We start from the raw sequence: 19,382 nt of genomic DNA on the forward strand, positions 1-19,382 counted from the left end.
CTTTAAGTACATTGAGAACATCTCAGAATTCAACATAGAGTGAAAAGCTGTTTAAATTCTAACAATCGTGAAGCTCCAAAACAAATTTCAGTTGCTTACGACAGTAAATATTTACGTGTTAATACCACATGAAGAGAGTAGAACCACCTACTGTAAAAGAGTGCCACGTTTGACTCTGTGTTGAATTAGTGATGCAAAAGTAACTGTTTTTCCCATCTGGCGTCAATGTTTTTACTCATGGTAAGGACAAACACAACACATATTTATGTGAATCACCAATTTCCCAGCGGATGGTGGGGTTGTGGAGAGGCTGAGGGGGGGCAGGAGGGTTGTGGAGATGCTCAGGGGGGGCAGGAGGTACAGTGGGCAGTGGGGTTGTGGAGAGGCTGAGGGGGGGCAGGAGGTACGGTGGGCAGTGTGGTCCGTCTCCCTCCTCGGCTCGTCGGTGTGTCACATTCACCATCTGTGTCTCAACGCGCTGCGCTGTGCTGTGTGTCCCTCCATGGGAATGAGGTTGGTTATGGTCCCCAGAGTCTATGGCCTTCATTGCCTCCCCCTCACGTCTGACATGAGGTATTTTGGGACGAAGAAGAAAAACGAAAACACACATGTAGGAATACAGACATACAGGCATGCGCACAGGCACGCACGCACTTACGCATGCATGCACTCTCGCACACACACACACAGAGTCACACAGAGTCACACACACACACACACACACACACAGCCCAAATGCACACATGGCAAGGCTGTGTCCTAAATTGGTGGGGGGATCTGCGTCATCCTGCATTCTGCTTCCAGGCTGTTACCAGAAGATATCGGCAGTTTTGAAGGACGGACACGATTTTAATCTCAGGACACCCCGACTCCCACAAAACCACCTACCCCCCTACATCCACAAAACCACCCACCCCCACCCCCCGACACCCACAAAACCACCTACCCCCCGACACCCACAAAATCCCCCACCCAACCCGCCTACTCCGGAATTCAAAGTAGCCGGGAGTGCTACGGAATATCAAATATGACACGCAAAAAAAAGAAAAAATATTTGAAAGGGCGCAAGAAAAGAAAAAAAGGAGGAAAATATGAAAGAAAATAACCTTTAAGGCTCTGGAGGTTTAGGCAATATAAGGCAAAAAGAGGAAAATTCAGAGTTTTGTCGGTGTGGTAGACATAAAATAAGTCTGAGTCAATAAATATAAATGAGCAAGCTGTTCATGAAATATTACTGTGGGCAGGCCCACCTTGCTATTTGCATAGCCATTCATTCTGCCCTCTAGGCCTTTATTTCAGTTACCTTGTTTTTGTTCTTCTTTTGTGAACGCCATGGACACATCATTCTGGAGGCCTCTGCTCTGTTCCATTCTGTTCTCTTCCCCTCTCTTCTCTTCTCTTCTCTTCTCTTCTCTCCAAAGGTGCCTTTCATGGGGGGAGAGTATGAGGTGTGGGCTGGTTGGGGTCCAGGCGTGGGGGAGAGTACGAGGTGTGTGTGTGTGTGTGTATGTGCGTGCGTGTGTGTGTGTGTGTATGTGCGTGCGTGTGTGCGTGCTTGTGGCTTTGAGATTACGAGGTGTGTGCTGGTTGGGGTGCAGGCGTGTGAGATTTGGATAAATGGGAGCTTCAGCAGTGTCAGCGAACCCTCACAGCTGGATCTATCAAAGTCTGGCTCTGGGCCCCTCTTGCTTTTGAAAACGCAAAAAAAGAAAAGAAGCCAAGTGGCCATCGCTCAGGGAAGCTACCACGGCTGCCATCTTTTGCTCCCTCTCTCTCTCTCTCACTCAGTCTCGTTCTCTCTCTCTCTCTCTCTCGCTCTCTCTCTCTCTCTTACTCTCTAGCTCTCTCTCTCTCTCTCTCTCTAGCTCTCTCCCCCTCTGTCCCTCACTCTCTCTCTGTCTCTCTGTCGCTTTGTTTCTCTCTCTTTCGTAAAACCTTTCTTCTCTTTTTGCAGGCTTACGAGCTCCAGGCTTTCTGTTATTGTCATTTCACTCTGCTATTGTTTTACTCAAGGGCATGGCATAGGCACTGCGGTTTGGAACCTGATGCAAACCGTTTGACATCACCACTAAATTAAAGGACATGTTTTTCTTTTTCTGTTTCTTTTCTCTTTTTTTAAAAGCTTGGAAGCGGATAAAAAGCTCCAACTTTCAGCACATTTGGCAACTTGTTTGGGCAATTGGAACACGTCTCATATTTAGATTGGGTGGCAGTTATCCACTTTGCTAGCCTGTTCATAAAATCAGAGAGAGAGAGAGAGAGAGAGAGAGAGAGAGAGAGAGAGAGAGAGAGAGAGAGAGAGAGATTCTTTCTATTTTTAATGTATTTTTTACTGTTATTAGTACTACTTTATTGCACGGTAGGTTAGCTTTTGCACTGTTTTAATGAATCATGACAAGAGAGAAACAGAGAGAGGATAGAGAGAGAAAGACAGGGAGAGAGGGAGAAACAGGGAAGAGAAGCAAGAGAGAGGAAGAGAGACAAGGAGAGGACCGAACAAGGGAGAGAGAGAGAGAGAGAAAGAGAGAGAGAGAGAGAGAGAGAGAGAGAGAGAGAGAGGAGAGAGAGAGAGAGAGAGATAGAGAGAGAGAGAAAGAGAGAGAGAGAGAGAGAGAAGAAGAAGAAGAGAGGAAAGGTGGGTGACGTCCAGATGATAATTGAATGGATTTGTGTAGGCAGGCTGTAACGCCGCATTATGTAATAACGGTGCAATATGTAATAATGTAACAAATTATTACATAATGTGGTGACAATTGCCGCATTGTGTAATAATTTACGCATTTCGTAATACATTTCTTGAACGCATTTCGTAATAACTTTTTTCTCATCTTGTAATAAATTATTACAAAATGCGAAATTTATTACGGAATGCGGCCGCAACTTTTTTTTTTGATGGAAATGTAATAACATGGTGCATTATGTAATAATCTATATGGATATGTTTTTTCTGCACTTGGATTCAATACACACATAGTCTCAGTGACATGGTAGTCACTGCCCTCTCTCTCTCTCATTCTTCTCAGTTCTCAAACTGCTCGAGAGCCGCGAATGATGCGGTTAAAACCGTTAAGAAATCATTTCACAACTTGTTGCGTGCAACGAGTAGGGCGAATGTCTCGCACTTTCTGCTACATTACACCAATTTACAGCGACATTAAATAGTACAGAGAGAGAGAGAGAGAGAGAGAGAGAGAGAGAGAGAGAGAGAGAGAGAGAGAGAGAGAGAGTGTGTGTGTGTGTGTGTGTGTGTGTGTGTGTACGCACGGAGACAAACCTGGCCCATATTGATCTTAAGCCCCATCTTGGCTCTTTGGAAATATTCTTACCATTACAAAGGCTATTTTAATATTTTCCTCCAAACGACATGAATCAAATCCCAGGAAAAGACCAACCATTATAAGTGACTCGTGGGGAGCTGTCCATGCTGGTGGTGCTTAATTTTTCCCGATATTTGCCCGTGGAGTAGTGAGTCTTTCATGTCTGCCTACATGACCTTGCGCGCCAGGGTCTGACCATGGTGCTTTTTGCCCGTGCGGAGACTGTCAAGAAGTCATAGCACCCGAGAAAAATGCCACTCTTGTTAAAAATTACATGTCCCATTTTCAATCAAATTCAATAGCCTATGCTCATCCACATGCACGCGAAAAACAATAACCCAAGCGGCGGGACGAACGTCACAAAAATCAGTTATTTGCATTGTCCGTAATTATACCAAACAAAAAGGTATCAATAGAAGAAATCAAGTCTTCAGTTTCGATAATCCACGTTACAAATCCTCAACAACAGCAAGCCATTCCTTCTCTGCTATGAGGCAGGCAACGGAACAAGTGCAGACAGTGACCACGTTGATGCTGCACGGCTTGCAAGGATTCTGTCTAAATTAAATATCTTGGATAGCCTATATAGACCTAGGCCTAACTAGATTTGTTGCAATACAGATTCATTTTCTAAAGCCAGAAACCGAACACGATCAAGTTTGCAACTTCTTTCCCTCATGCGCTGTCCGTCAGCACCACCTGTCATTAGACGTCCGATTAGCTTTCATTAGCCTACGTGCTGAGGGAAAAACTCTCGCCATTAGGCCTATGTGCTGTTGCACTGTTGTGAGGGATAGCCTATCACCAAATAATTTAGATAAAAGTCAGAACATTATTTTGGCAATATTATTATTATTATTATTATTATTATTATTATTATTAGGCATAGCCTATCATTATTTTTCCCTATTGCCCAAGAAAACAAGACGACCCCTTTTTGGCTGCACTGCACATGGTCTTAACAGAGCTCCCTGTTTGTAAAAAAGCTTCTTCTGTTTCGACAAAAAGATGTCTCTTTGATAGTGCCTAACACACACGTTGGACGCCTTAAGCCAAGCCAAGGCCTATCGGAATGGCGGTATCAAAAAAGTGTCAGTATGGTGGTTAGGCTCCCCCCTAGCCTATAATGAGGGATCAGCCGTCTACACAAGCCAAGACATTTCACTATAAAGAGTTACCACAAATTCTTCTGAGATCAGATTTTTTTTGTTTGTTATCAAAATTAAAAAGAAGCCCATACCTTTATACATCTTGCCTCAGGACTGTTGCAGTGCTGTGAAGGATGCCATGATCCAAGTGCGAATGGATTTTGAGAGGTGTGCGACCGTTAGTAACGTTCTGGAATTCTATCAAGTCTATCAAGTCTGGAACTATGACTACTTGCCAGTTCCCAGCAATGGGGAAATATCGGGAAAAATTAAGCACCACGAGCTTGGACAGCTCCCCACGAGTCACTTGTAATGGCTGGTCTTTTCGTGGGATTTGATTCATGTCGTTTTGGGGAAAATATTAAAATAGTCGCTATTTCTAAGTAGCCTTTGGAATGGTAAGACTATTTCCAAAGAGCCAAGATGGGACTTAAAGGGTAACGTTTAGGTTAAATTTATAACTAAATATATAGGCCTACTGGATGTTGTCAGGAGAGGTGTTTTGAAACATATATGTGAAATTTACAGCTACTTCTGAAGTATTGGGCTCCTCGCTGGCAGAGCCTCATGACGTAGATAGAAGGAGTCCAACTAAAGTTCTGGCTCAGCTCTCGCTTGTGGATGTAGGCTTACCAACCATTTTGGTTGTAGTAGAGAGGCTGGGAAAAGTGGACAGTTATATTGTATGTGGGCTATTGAAAATGGTCTATTACTGTGTTTGTGCATTGTGTATTAAGAAAGACAGATCAGCGGGTCTATCGGTTTATCTAGAATATGAAACTGTTCTGGGTCTCCGCGCTGTCTGTGGCCATGCGTAATTTGCGATTATAAACAGGGGGGCGATATCTAGGCCTATCTCTCCTTTGCTTTCACATGAGAGATGCATTTCATAGGCAAATCTAAAACAGTCTCAAAGTAGACCATTACATAGGCTACTTAGAAATAGCGACTACTTAAATATTTTTCCCAAAAACGGCATTTGCCGTGGAGTAACGATAGGCCTATGCCTGCCGCCTAAATGGACTTGCGCCCTCTGTCCATGGTGCTGAAACCGCGGCACTACTCTTATGTGAAGCGCGTTAGTTTCACGAGGGGATTGGCTTACAGGCTACAAAAGACCAAACTATACAATAGGCGATGGTTGAGGCCCTACCCTTTGCCGACAATGATGAGAAATAATATGGTCACTCACTGTGAGTGGCATGGCGTCAAACGTTTCCTACTCGATGCAAAACAATAACTCATAGCACCCGAGAAAAATGCCATGTTGTAAAAATGGCATATAGCCTATTTTCAATTTCAGTTCAGTAGGCCTATTACATGAAACTTCAATAAAGCTCATCCACATGCACGTCACAAAACAATAAACCAGGCGGCGGAACTTTCGATTATATTCCCTCCAAAAATGTCCGCATGTCACAAAAAACAGTTATTTGCATTGTCCGTAATTATACCAAACTAAAAAAGTATTCCCGTAGGCTAGAAGAAATCAAGTCTTCAGCTGCTATAATCCTCGTTACAAAACTGAAACAAAAATGTCAGCACAAATATTACCTAGCCTATCTATTTTTGCATTGCGAGCTGTCCACGTGTGTGGTGCTAGGGGCGAAATGTGCACTGGCAGCACTCGTCGTTGAGTTTGGGAGATGTCTTTAGTGGGAGTAGGCCTATTTGAATGTGTAAAACACGTTGGACATGCTGGACATTTTCAGTAGGCTATGCTTGGGGAAGTAGATCGATTATTATTTGCATGCGTCTTGTTCCACCGTCAAGCTTGCATCAGCATGCCAACGTTAGGCTATTTGCCAAACTAACGTTGACGTGGTCCTGACATTTTGCTGAATAGCATAATATCTCTACAAAATCGGGAGTAAATTGAATTGAATTGAAGTCTCCCAACATGTCTTGCCAATCCATGAGTATACGGAAGATCTAGCACACCACACGCGGAGAAAGCGTTCCTTTGATAGAGAGGATACCTGCGTCTTTGTAAAGTGCTGCGCGCACGTTTGATTGCCGGTTTTACAAATTACGGGGATAAACATGCCAGGTCCAAATTACTAACAGGAAAAGAGGGACGATGACAAAGGGGATGAATCGCCAGGAAGACAGGGATGATCTTTCTCGCAGAGCAATGTTGTCTTCAAGAGCGAGTCTCGCCTGGTTTTGTGTAGGCTAGGGTTACGACACGCAATCCACCGCTGGACCAGCTGGCTATCAGCAATCACCGCAAGAATCAAACCTGTTTGTTTCAAATCCTGGTCATCCCTCGTGAGTGTAGGCTACTGCATATAGGTTAGTTAAAACATTGCTACGACCCAATTTGGCACACTGTCCACTCCATGCGCAAAAGACACAACGTCGGAAGGGATTCGGTTACTGACAGAGGTACGAAGCAGTCATCAACTTCAGAAAAAAAGATGGAAATGTGGATACTATGTGGGCCTGGAGAAAGAGGTTCACTCTCTCCAGCAGTTCAAAACCACCGTGTCAGGTTATGCTTCGGAAGCATATCGGGTTTTTTTTTTGACAAAAACGAAGCGCCATAAAGTCACAGTCAAGTTTCTAGGCTATAGGCCAGTACAGCAGCGTTAATAAACTCCAAAAAAGTCATGTGACATACCCTAATAATGACAATCTTACTGTGCAAACGAAGTGTGGGGGATTGGGGCAATAAAAACAGTCGGTGGTGGGTAGTGCGCGATAGCTCTGTGATAGGGAGGGGGATTCTTTTGGCTACACATAGCCTACCCAACGCAGGACTCTGGATCCAACCGAGAATCTCCACAATGAGGGAAACACATCGAAAACATAAAATTAAATATGCTATATGCACAAATAGAGTTCATATCAATCAGACATTCTATTAGGTTAACAATGTTATTTTGAAACCTAATGAAGAGCCACATAATAACGGTCTGGCACACCCTCATGGCGCTGCTGCAGCGCATTGACATGGAGGAAACCTACAAAAAAAATATATGATTATTATTTTAAATAATAAAACGGTTCAGACGGTATCTGGTGGATACTGCCACTGTTTAAGGCCATTTCACTTCTTGAAATTTAGCCTATAGGTCTGGAAAGGTGTTACAATATTAGAACCTGGCCTATTCTCTGCGGTGCTTAGTATGTCGGTAGAACACGTCGGATCAATATGGGCCAGGTTTGTCTCCGTGCGTCAGCGGACAGCGGACACACACCGCGCGCACACACACACACACACGCACACACACACACACGCACACACACACTCTCTCTCTCTCTCTCTCTCTCTCTCTCTCTCTCTCTCTCTCTCTCTCTCTCTCACACACACACACACAAGTTGTGAAATGATTTCTTAACGGTTTTAACCGCATCATTCACGACTCTCGAGCAGTTTGAGAACTGAGAAGAATGAGAGAGAGAGAGGGCAGTGACTACCATGTCACTGAGACTATGTGTGTATTGAATCCAAGTGCAGAAAAAACATATCCATATAGATTATCACATAATGCACCATGTTATTACATTTCCATCAAAAAAAAAAGTTACGGCCGCATTCCGTAATAAATTTCGCATTTTGTAATAATTTATTACAAGATGAGAAAAAAGTTATTACGAAATGCGTTCAAGAAATTTATTACGAAATGCGTAAATTATTACACAATGCGGCAATTGTCACCACATTATGTAATAATTTGTTACATTATTACATATTGCACCGTTATTACATAATGCGGCGTTACAGCGGCCCAGACTACTTTAGCACCACACACACACACACACACACACACACACACACACACACACACACACACACACACACACACACACACACACACACACTCATAGCCAGACCACTTTAGTATGGCCATTTTGACCGCCCACCTCTCCCTCCTCTCCCTTCTCTCCCTCCTCCTCACTCCACCTCTCCCTCCTCTCCCTCCTCCACACCCCACCTGACTGCCCTAAAGAGACCCAAGGAGGCCTGACTGACCTTGAGGAGGCCTGACTGTCCTTGAGGAGGCCTGCCTGCCCTTGAGGAGGCCTGCCTGCCCTTGAGGAGGCCTGACTGCCCTTGAGGAGGCCTGACTGCCCTTGGCTGCCTCCTGCTCAAGTGGAGTCTCTCTTCAGCTCTCTCTTCAGCTCTCTCTTCAGCTCTCTCTTCAGTCTCCTCGTCCAGGATCGCAGCACACCACTCACTACTATACTGCTGTTGAGACATCTCAGAAAACACACACACACAGGAACAAGCACAGGAACACACATGCACACACACACACACACACACACACACACACACACACACACACACACACACACACACACACACACACACACACACACACACACACACACACACACACACACACACACACACACACACACACACACACACACACACAGAGGTTTTGATGAGCTGGTCGAATCTTCTATAATAATGTTCTCTCTCTTTTATCCCTCTTTTTTCTCTCTGCTGACATTTCTTTGACTTTATCCACACAGTAGAAATCCCATACTGACATTTTAGAAAATCTACCGTGCGTCAATTTGAAGAGCGAGCCCTGAGCTGCAAAGCCACTGGAAAAGTTAAAACAAAGGAGAACTGTGGAGAGAGAGAGAGAGAGAGAGAGAGAGAGAGAGAGAGAGAGAGAGAGAGAGAGAGAGAGAGAGAGAGAGAGAGAGAGAGAGAGAGAGAAAGAGAAAGAGAGAGAAAGGGGGGGGAGACAGAGACAGAGACAGAGACGGAGAGAGAAGTTAGAAGTTAGTTAGTTGTGTTAGACTGTTGATTGGAGTGGGTTATGGGACGTGACTCTCTGTGTCTATTTCCTGTTTCCTGTTCTCCAGACGTGACTGTGTCTATTTCCTGTTTCCTGTTCTCCAGACGTGACTCTGTGTCTATTTCCTGTTTCCTGTTCTCCAGGCGGTGACTCCATCATGAGTTCGGTGGCGTTGCGGATCGTCATGGGCAGCTGGTGGCTCTTCACCCTGATCGTCTGCTCGTCCTACACGGCTAACCTGGCCGCCTACCTCACCGTCTCACGCATGGACAACGCCGTCAGGTAGGAGGAACCTCCTCGCTCCCCGTCCCACTCATCTACTGTCTCTTCTCACTTACTCTCCCTTCTTTCTTAGTTTCTAACTCCCCATCCCACTCATCTACTATCTCTTCTCACTTGTTCTCCCTTTCTTTATTTCTTAGTTTCTTTCTTTCTTTCTTTCTTTCTTTCTTTCTTTCTTTCTTTCTTTCTTTCTTTCTTTCTTTCTTTCTTTCTTTCTTTCTTTCTTTCTTTCTTTCTTTCTTTCTTTCTTTCTTTCTTTCTTTCTTTCCTCCTTTCTTAGTTTCTAACTCCCCGTCCCACTCATCTATGCATTTCACCACCCCTACCCCAATGCCACCACCACCCTCTCCCTTGTGTTTCGCCAAACCTACCCCACCACCACCCTCTCTCGTTTGCTTGTTTGTTGCAAATTAATGTCCTAATCCAGTAGTCACTTGAAAACCAGTTTCATCTTCCAAATTGCCACTTCTGTGACACTCGATTAGTTTTACTCATCAAATGAAGTGGCTAAACAACAAGACGTCCCTTGAGAACTGTCTTTCTAACTCATGTGGAAACACACTGAGCTCTAGGGGTGGGTTTTGCAAACCACTTCGCCATACGATACATGAGCATCCCGATTCTGTGATATGTACCGCCGTATTTTAGGCCTACATTTTTTAGTTATTTTTTCTTAAACATTTTTAAGAAAACAGACATACAGTATGTAAATCAAAATGTTTTTTTCTGTAGAGCAACAGTTACACTGTAGTGAATGTAAAACACGGCCTTCACAAAGCTGTTTGTTCATGAAGCGAAACTCATCCCAAATGCCTTTGGCAAGTTGCCTTTTCTGACTCTGTGGAAACACACTGAGGTAATTCGAAGGATCTTGTGCAGACCCTGAATGCCTGAGCTACATAACAGCTACCTCTAGTGCACACACACACACACGCACGCACGCACACACACACACTCACTCACCCACACACTCACTCACTCTCACACATACATACATTCATTCATTACACAGAATCAGAGCGAGAGCTACCACTAGCACTGGGTGGGAAATGAGTGCACATACACGTATAAACACATGCACAGTTACACACACACACACGCATGCCCACTAGTGTACCACACACACACACACGCACACACACACACACTCACGGACAGACAGAAACACCACCACCAACACCAGTTCAGATCATCCTGCATTCATCAGGCAATTCTGGCATAGCTTCTGGAGCAGAATAATCATGTTTTCATCAAGGTCTGGTCTGTGCTAGCCAGACTCTCCTGGCACCAATACGTATGCAGGCAGCAAGGCCAAATGGCCCAAACACACTTATTCTAATGGGGTACTGTGTACTGTGGATGGACTGTGCAAGTTTGAACCTTGCAAATTATGAGAAATGTGTGTGTGTACGTGTGTGTGTGCATGTGTTTCCGTGTGTGTGTGTGTATGTGTGTTCCTGCATCTGTGTGTCAGTGCACGTTGTAAAGAAATGGACTATTGGAAAATGAGTTTGCAACTATTCAAACAAGGAGTGATGTGGAATATGCAATACACTGCCACTATTCATTGTATGTCTTATAATAAGTATTTTGAGTAATAACAATATTTTTTTTATCAACAATTTAACTTAATCCTTTCTTTGTAGGTTTTTTTTTTTAATAGACCAATTGAATGTCTAAAAGGCGGTAGATTTGTCTTGAAATAAAGAGGCTAAGCGGGATTTGGTGTGATTCTGGCATTAATTTGTTATTTGAGACTGCTCCTGTGTTTTGCCATTACACTGATCACCAGAAAGGGACTTCCTTTTTGTTTTGCAGTTACCAGTGAAAGTGCGATTAAAGTGCTCATGCTGCTTAAATCGTGCTTATATTGAATCATTTTGTGCTTTTGTTGGAGAAATGATAGTCGACCCTTTACAAAGAATGGGTTCAGACTTGTTTTATAATTTTGACTAGATGTTTATACTTGAAACTAGAAAAAATAGCTTTCATTTTTTTTGCAGTGTTTATGTGCATTCGCACACATTTCTTTTTGAGTGCATTCGTACCGTGCCAAGGTGTTGCCCACATGTGTTTGTGTTGCTTGACCAGTTGACTAGCTGCTAGCTGAAACCCTGTAGTGTACCATGCTAACACGCTGAGTCTAATTAGCGTGCGCTGTCATGTAGCCAGTCTGAGCTACGGCAGCTTCTTCACACTACCTTCTTGTGGCGCACCTGCTACTTCTCCCTAGACGTGTTTGTTAGCCTAACGGAGATCACAGAGCCTTGACAGGGACATTACATATGTCATTGCTGTTTTCACACCTCCCAGCACACTGGTGACGCCACCTCTCACACCAGTGCCGCCACTAAACAATGTGTATTTTATGAGTTGGCCCAAGTTTATAGGCTACCATTATGTGAGCCTATGGTACAGTATATCATTCAGCCATAGATTCACATGTGCACATAGTCACAAGTGTTGCTTGGTGCCCGCTCATTTCCCGAACGGTCTGTTTGTTAGTGTGAACATGTCGGCCACTTCGAGGATAGTTAAAAGAACCTCTCGAGTCGATCTGATCCTGCATGTAGTCGTAACACACTCTAGATTCTGTCTTAACATCTATTTTGGTCTTCACATAAGGGTGTTATGGCACCTTACATTATAGGGCTCTGTATGCTCTGCCAGTACATGCTTACATACCATCTTTCACCTCGTTAGTCTCCTCTAACTCTGAGAGTCATAAGCATCTGGCATGTACGAATATGGTTGTTGGGTTTACTCTATTATAGTGTTTCTCAAAGGGGGCTCTGCCTCTATGGTGTTCAGCTGCCATTGACGAGCATTTAATTTTTTTGCTGCAAGTCCTTCAATGAACAATTAGTCAATTGAAGCTAATTAAATACAGCTTGGTACAGCCTAGTGTTGCTTATTAGTAGGCCTATTGGTGTTAAGAAAGCTATTGCTACACCAAGTGGTATGACTTAAAATCTTAGAGTTTGTTGTAAAAGAACAAGAGTTACATTGAGATATTTGAGTGAGAAAAAAAACATCAAACAGATTGTAAAAACGCCAACAGAAAATGGCAGTAGTGTGGCAGTGGATGCAGATTGCCCATCTGGGTACTGGAGCGTGGTTGGTTGGGGGCCAGCTTCTTCTGGCTGTGTGTTGAAGTGTCCTTGAGCAAGATACTCAACCCCAGAGGCCATGGTTATGGGGCACCTAAGTCTCCACCCCTTCCGGGCGGCTTATGGGGCTGGCAACGCAAAAACTTTTGACTGGGCTGTAATGGACTGATCAAAGCTATTTTCCGACCCACCTCGCATTTCCCCGTCGATCACACATATGCTGTGCCTCAGAATTAATAACAACCAATGGTGTGCTTGTTGACTTCACTTGGCAAGCGATTTTTGAGTTGTGTGTGTGCAAAAATATGTAATTATTTGGACTACACAACAGACGTCGCATGTCCGACGTGCAGCCACTTAACCCACGGTGCAGCGGTAGGGTTGGCTGTGCCTCGGTTCACGTCAGATATGCGAGGCGCACGTGTAGTCTCCAACACAGTTTTGCACAAAAGGTAAAATAACGTTTCTTGCGTGCCGAAAATGAGTGGTCTTACGACGCAAATCCAAACCTTTCAAATTCACTGTCATCATATGTGAAATCCGGATCACATGCCAAACGGGATGAGAATTTAGCTTGACTCGCTTCATTAACTCGCATTAAAAATTTTAAGAGCTCCAGCCCCATGGATCGAAAGTTGACTGGCGTGACTTAGGTGCCCCATTAATTTGTAGATGTGGCATGTGAGAGTTGAGGCACTTGTTTCAGCCAGAATGGGAAAAAAGGCTTTACAAACAAAATGGCGTCCATGCTTAAGAAATTCACCTGGCATGCCGAGCGGTTTTCAAGAGTCTGTTCTGCTGCACTGAAACACATCTGAAATATACTCCTCTTTGAAGCCCATGGAGCTGTTCATCTTGCCTCCCTAATATCTGGATAGCAAGTGCATTTCCACGAACACAAAATATACCTGAAATATGTCCCCATTTACATTTTTGTTTTGCCATTTCAAATCAGGATCTTCCCTTAGAAAGTCTGCAGCAAGTCTACAACATAAAGCTTCAACCTGTTATGCTAAGTGTTAACCCAAGACGATGCAGCACTGGGAAGGGTGTGAAGGACAACTCTGAAATATACTTCACAGCTGTTAAAGGTCTGGACAGGCTGCCCAGGCTTCATGAAATTGCCTCCAATTATTTGCTGAACAAATAATAAAAAGCTAGACTTACCTCAACTAAATGTCACTGTTTGTCACATTGATCTTCATGAATTTTTTGTTCTGTCTGATATTTTGGGTTTTATCAAGGAGAGAGCCACACATAATACAAACACACCAATAATAATTGTCCTCATTCATGTAAAACCCAATGCATTTTTCTCATGGTCATTGTAACGACCCAATGCATTTTTCCCATAGTCATAGTAATTTTCTAAGCATACCTCTTTCTCTGTCGTTATTCTGCTGCTAAATTCAAACCCTTTTAACATGTTTGAATCAAGGGATGAGTCATGTGATGATACAGTCTGGGCTCCTTATTGTTGACACACATTAAAGATACAGTATGTTCCATAGCCCTTCGCCACCGCGTTGTATGCATTGTACTCAGACAGGCTAATCTCAGCCCATTCATCCATGCCTCCATGCATATGGCTTTGATGAAAATGATACTCTTCACACAATGAAGCTACCTTTACCAACAGCTCCAACACCACCACCATACACTCCCCCAACCTCATCCACACCAACACCACCACCACACACACCCCCAACCTCATACACTCAACTATAAAAACACACCATACACCCCCCCAATCTCATCCACTCAACTTAAAAAAACACACCATACCCCCCCCCCCCCCCCACCCAACCTCATACACTCAACTATAAAAAACGGGGTGGGGGGAGGAGTTGGGTAGGGTTGGGTGATTGTGGGAGGGGGGAGGTTGTTGGAATGGGTCAGACTCAGACATGCTGCGGATCCAAATGGATTTTCCCGCTCACATTACAGCTAATGACACTCTTTGTCAGTGATCAATTGCTCTGGCCTGTGGCAGCACCAGTGGTGGGCTCTGCCTGCTCTGCTGCAGCTCCGGCCTCCACTGATGGAGACGAGACGAGACGAGCTCTTAACGCTCCGCTCCCTGGCCCCAGGTACGGTGTCCATTTTAGGACATCCTCGTACTCAGAGTCAGACTCAGAGTCGCATGTTAAGAGTCGCATGTCAGAGTCAGAGTCAGAGTCGCATGTCAGTGTCAGAGTCGCATGTCAGAGTCAGACTCAGAGTCGCATGTTAAAAGTCGCATGTCAGAGTCAGACTCAGAGTCGCGAGTCAGAGTCAGAGTCGCATGTCAGTGTCGGAGTTGCATGTCAGAGTCAGACTCAGAGTTGCATGTTAAGAGTCGCATGTCAGAGTCAGACTCAGAGTCGCATGTCAGAGTCGCATGTCAGTGTCAGAGTCAGACTCAGAGTAGCATGTTAGAGTCAGACTCAGAGTCGCATGTCAGAGTCAGAGTCACATGTCAGTGTCAGAGTCAGAGTCACATGTCGGATTCATACAGAGAGTCACATGTTAAGAGTCGCATGTCAGAGTCAGACTCAGAGTCGCATGTCAGAGTCAGAGTCAGAGTCGCATGTCAGTGTCAGAGTCAGAGTTGCATGTCAGAGTCAGACTCAGAGTCGCATATCACAGTCAGACTCAGAGTCGCATGTCAGAGTCAGAGTCGCATGTCTGAGTCTGACATGCAACTCTTAACATGCGACTCTGAATCTGACTCTGAGTCGCATGTCAGAGTCAGAGTCGCATGTCAGAGTCAGACTCAGAGTCGCATGTCAGTGTCGCATGTCAGAGTCGCATGTCAGAGTCAGAGTCGCATGTCAGAGTCAGACTCAGAGTCGCATGTCAGAGTCAGACTCAGAGTCGCATGTCAGAGTCAGAGTCGCATGTCAGTGTCAGAGTCGGAGTTGGAGTCGGAGTCGGAGTTGCATGTCAGAGTCAGACTCAGAGTCGCATGTCAGAATCAGACTCAGAGTCGCATGTCAGAGTCAGACTCAGAGTCGCATGTCAGTGTCAGAGTCGGAGTTGGAGTCGGAGTCGGAGTCGGAGTCGCATGTCAGAGTCAGACTCAGAGTCGCATGTCAGAATCAGACTCAGAGTCACATGTCAGAGTCAGACTCAGAGTCACATGTCAGTGTCAGAGTCGGAGTCGCATGTCAGAGTCAGACTCAGAGTCGGAGTTGCATGTCAGAGTCAGACTCAGAGTCGCATGTTAGAGTCGCATGTCAGAGTCGCATGTCAGAGTCGGAGTTGGAGTCGGAGTCGGAGTTGCATGTCAGAGTCAGACTCAGAGTCGCATGTCAGAATCAGACTCAGAGTCGCATGTCAGAGTCAGACTCAGAGTCGCATGTCAGTGTCAGAGTTAGAGTCGCATGTCAGAGTCAGAGTCAGAGTCAGACTCAGAGTCGCATGTCAGAGTCAGAGTCAGAGTCGCATGTCAGTGTCAGAGTCAGACTCAGAGTCGCATGTCAGAGTCAGAGTCAGAGTCGGAGTTGCATGTCAGCAGGCGCGGAGTGACCATCGGGAGATCGGGGACTTGTCCCGGTGGGCCGCGGCCGCAAAATATATTACAGCGGCCGCATTATGTTCTCAGCCGGCCCCAAAGTGTTCAGCCACAATTATGTTCTCAACCGGCCTTGAAGTGTTTTTCTGACTCAACGAAGATTGACTAACTTCAACTCTGTTCTCATTTGACACGAAGTTGACTCACCACTAGATATACCGTCTACCCGACCGCAATACCTCAGTGACGGTGTCAAACAGTAAATTGGCCACACCCCTTCACTACTGATGAGAGAGTGAGATTGAGAGTTCTTGCCGACGCCGACGCCGACGACCAATGTCCTAAAATGTACAGCGATCCAACTCAGAGTGAGAGTCAGACTCAGGCTCAGAGTCAGGCAACGACAACTCCGTTGCCAAAATGTCAAATTAAAAGCTGAGCGGAAATGCATGATTTAAATGGGTGGGGAAACAGGCAATAGCGCAGGGGAAAGGATCTGCCTTTTTCTTTTTTGTTTTGCTGTTTTTGTTTTGTTTGTTTGTTTTTTTAGGGGGTGGGGGGTTCACTTCACAAATTAAAATGGCATTCATTTTTCAAGATGGCCTTCATTGTTACTATGCAGTTAGTGTAAAAATAGTTTACTCTGGTATAAAACTGCATAACATTCGGTCTAAATACTTTCTGAGGGCCACTGTTTTGGAAAAAAAAGGTCATGTCTAGATTTTTTTTTAAAAATTAAAAATACGTGGCAGCCATTTTTGAAGATGACCACAATTGCTAGGCCTACTAAATGCTGAATGTAAAAATGGTTTAGTCTAATGACATTTAGCAGAAATAGGCTATCTAAGGGCCTTTTGGAATTAAACAGTCAGAAATTGTGGTCATTTTTAAAGATGGCTGCCAGTGTTGATGAATGAAAAGTGTAAAAGCCATTTACTTTGAAATAAAACCTTGACATTTAGGAGTGGGGGTGCTCTCTGATGGCCACTGGCTGGCACACAAATTAAAATATGCGGGCAATTTTCAAGATGGCCACCATTGCTAAATGGTTAGTAGTACAAAAATCCTTAGCAGCCATATATAACATCCTGAAATTTTGCAGGATTTTTTATCTCGTTGTATAATTTATTGGCCAAAAATATTATTCAGTTTGAAGGTTTCCAGTTTAAAAATATTTGCGCTGTGAGGAGGGCAAAGCAGCGACCTGAGCATTCAAAAAAGTTAGCTCAGGAGCACTTCCTGTAGTCTGAAAAAGTTTGTTTGAGGTGCTCTTTAGATAGGAAAAAAACTGAAGATGCGAAACTGAAGAAAATCCAAGGCACTTAAAAAGCCTTTATTGTGATGGCTTTGTCATGGTAGACATTAACATTACATTGTTAGACATGTTAGGCCTTCTTCAGGGAGTCAAACTGAGGTAATGGTGAAACAAAAGAATAATAATAATTAAAAAAAAAAAAAAAAAAAAAACAATCAGGAACTTGCACATTGTGAGTGCAGCACATTGTGAATGCACAAGCTGTCATTGCATAAAACGTCCAGCAGGTGTCCTTTTCCTACTAAGACAGCAGTAAAAAAATGTGTCAATTTCTCAGAGACACAAATCAAATTGTCAGAACCTACCAGCACTTGCAACACTATAACATCATGATATATTGTCTTGATTATACATCCTAGTAAAGTAAGATAAACAAGGAAGGTCTATAGAGTCAGGCGACGAAAACTCAGTTGACAGTAACAAAACGTCCAAAAAACTTTCGCCAAAAAACTGTAGGCCTAAATAGGCCTATGGAACTGGCAATTTATTGAGTGGGGTATGGATTTAACAGTGGGGTAATGGGGGGGAGGGGGGGTTGGTGAAGCGGCTATGAGGGTGGGGGAGTGTGTGTGTGGGTGTGGGGGGGGACGACCATGGGCCGGGGGAATAAGAAACTGTGTGGAGGGTGGGATCATTTATTTTTTCATCACAATCACATTACAGCAGAGGTTGGCAAACTCAGGCCCGGGGGCCACATGCAGCCTGCTGAGCCATTTCATGTGGCCCTTGACATGAAAGACCATCCAATCCAAAATCCAAATTCATACAGTCACTCAAAAGTCTTAAAATGGCTACCTAAAGCAAGGGTCTTGCAATAAACCAAGTGCATGGGCTACATCTAAATACATTATCATTTATAATTAGTTGTAATGTGCAGGAATGTCAAAGCTGACAAGTTACTGCATGTCATTGTACACTTATTTCTTATTATTGCACGGGCAAGTTACCTGCCACATCTGGCCCTTTTGGTCAGTATTCTCCATGCCAAATTAATTACCCACCCCTGCATTAGAGATTACTCAAAACAGTACAGGCTACTGTATTTAGTTCAAATGAATGTAGGAAATGGTTTCCAAATATGTACTGTAGGCAGAGATAAATTGTATTTTCCTGAATTTGGAAACAAGCCCTCGCCTAATACTAATCATGGAGTACCTCAATTGGTAACAAAAGCAGACAGCTCATGGACAACATATTGTAGGCAAAAGTGGCGCTAAAAATGTTGGGCCCCATGAAAAATTCAAATTTTTGGCCCCGAAATGACAAGTTATGTTATCAGCATCCTTCCAGGGGCCCTGTCAGAGTTGTCGGGCCCTCATAATTTGTCACACCCTTCCCCCCCCTCGGGGCACCCGGCCTTAACTACCCTTGCCCAAAGACAATTCTTATATGGTCTATAATATTAAGTGTTTTGCGTTACTCATTACTCATTGTCTTCACAAGCAAGGCACACATACTTATTCCATGCATTTTAGCATGAACATTGCTTATTTAGAATGGTCTATTCGGTGCATACTATAGAAATAGTTCATTTCTTTTTTTTAACCTCATACTGTAGTCAAGTCAAGTAGGTTTTATTGTCAATTTCTTTACATGCACTGGTCATACAAAGAATTTGAAATTACATTTCTTGCTTTCCCATACAGACATAGACTAATTAAGGTAAGGACATAGACAGTATAGACATAGACAGTACTTATACATGGACTTAAGACAGTATGGACATAGACAGTGCTCATACAGACATTTAAAGTGCAAGACTGGACAACAGAAGACTTGTAGAGGACATACATTAAGAGGTATTTTGTTGTGTTTTTGTGCTTTTCCTAAAAAAAGTCCTTTATAGCGTTCTGACATGGTAATAGTAGCATTTTGAAGAAAATAAATATAAAAAGGTCTGTCAAGTACACCAGCAGCAGTGTGTGTGTGTGTGTGTGTGTGTGTGTGTGTG

General features: G+C 44.0%; 1 protein-coding gene across 1 annotated transcript in view; it reads left to right on the plus strand.

Moving 5' to 3' along the window:
• The window catches only part of LOC134441137 (uncharacterized), a 64,730-nt gene extending 55,177 nt beyond the window's left edge, over positions 1 to 9,553 (plus strand). The window contains exon 12 of the mRNA XM_063191324.1: positions 9,372 to 9,553. Coding sequence (XP_063047394.1) covers positions 9,372 to 9,514 — 143 coding nt within the window. The 3' untranslated portion in view covers positions 9,515 to 9,553. The remainder of the gene's footprint in view (positions 1 to 9,371) is intronic.
• Positions 9,554 to 19,382: the final 9,829 nt, after the last annotated feature.

Source organism: Engraulis encrasicolus, chromosome 24 (assembly GCF_034702125.1).
Source record: "Engraulis encrasicolus isolate BLACKSEA-1 chromosome 24, IST_EnEncr_1.0, whole genome shotgun sequence".
Classification (NCBI taxonomy): domain Eukaryota; kingdom Metazoa; phylum Chordata; class Actinopteri; order Clupeiformes; family Engraulidae; genus Engraulis; species Engraulis encrasicolus.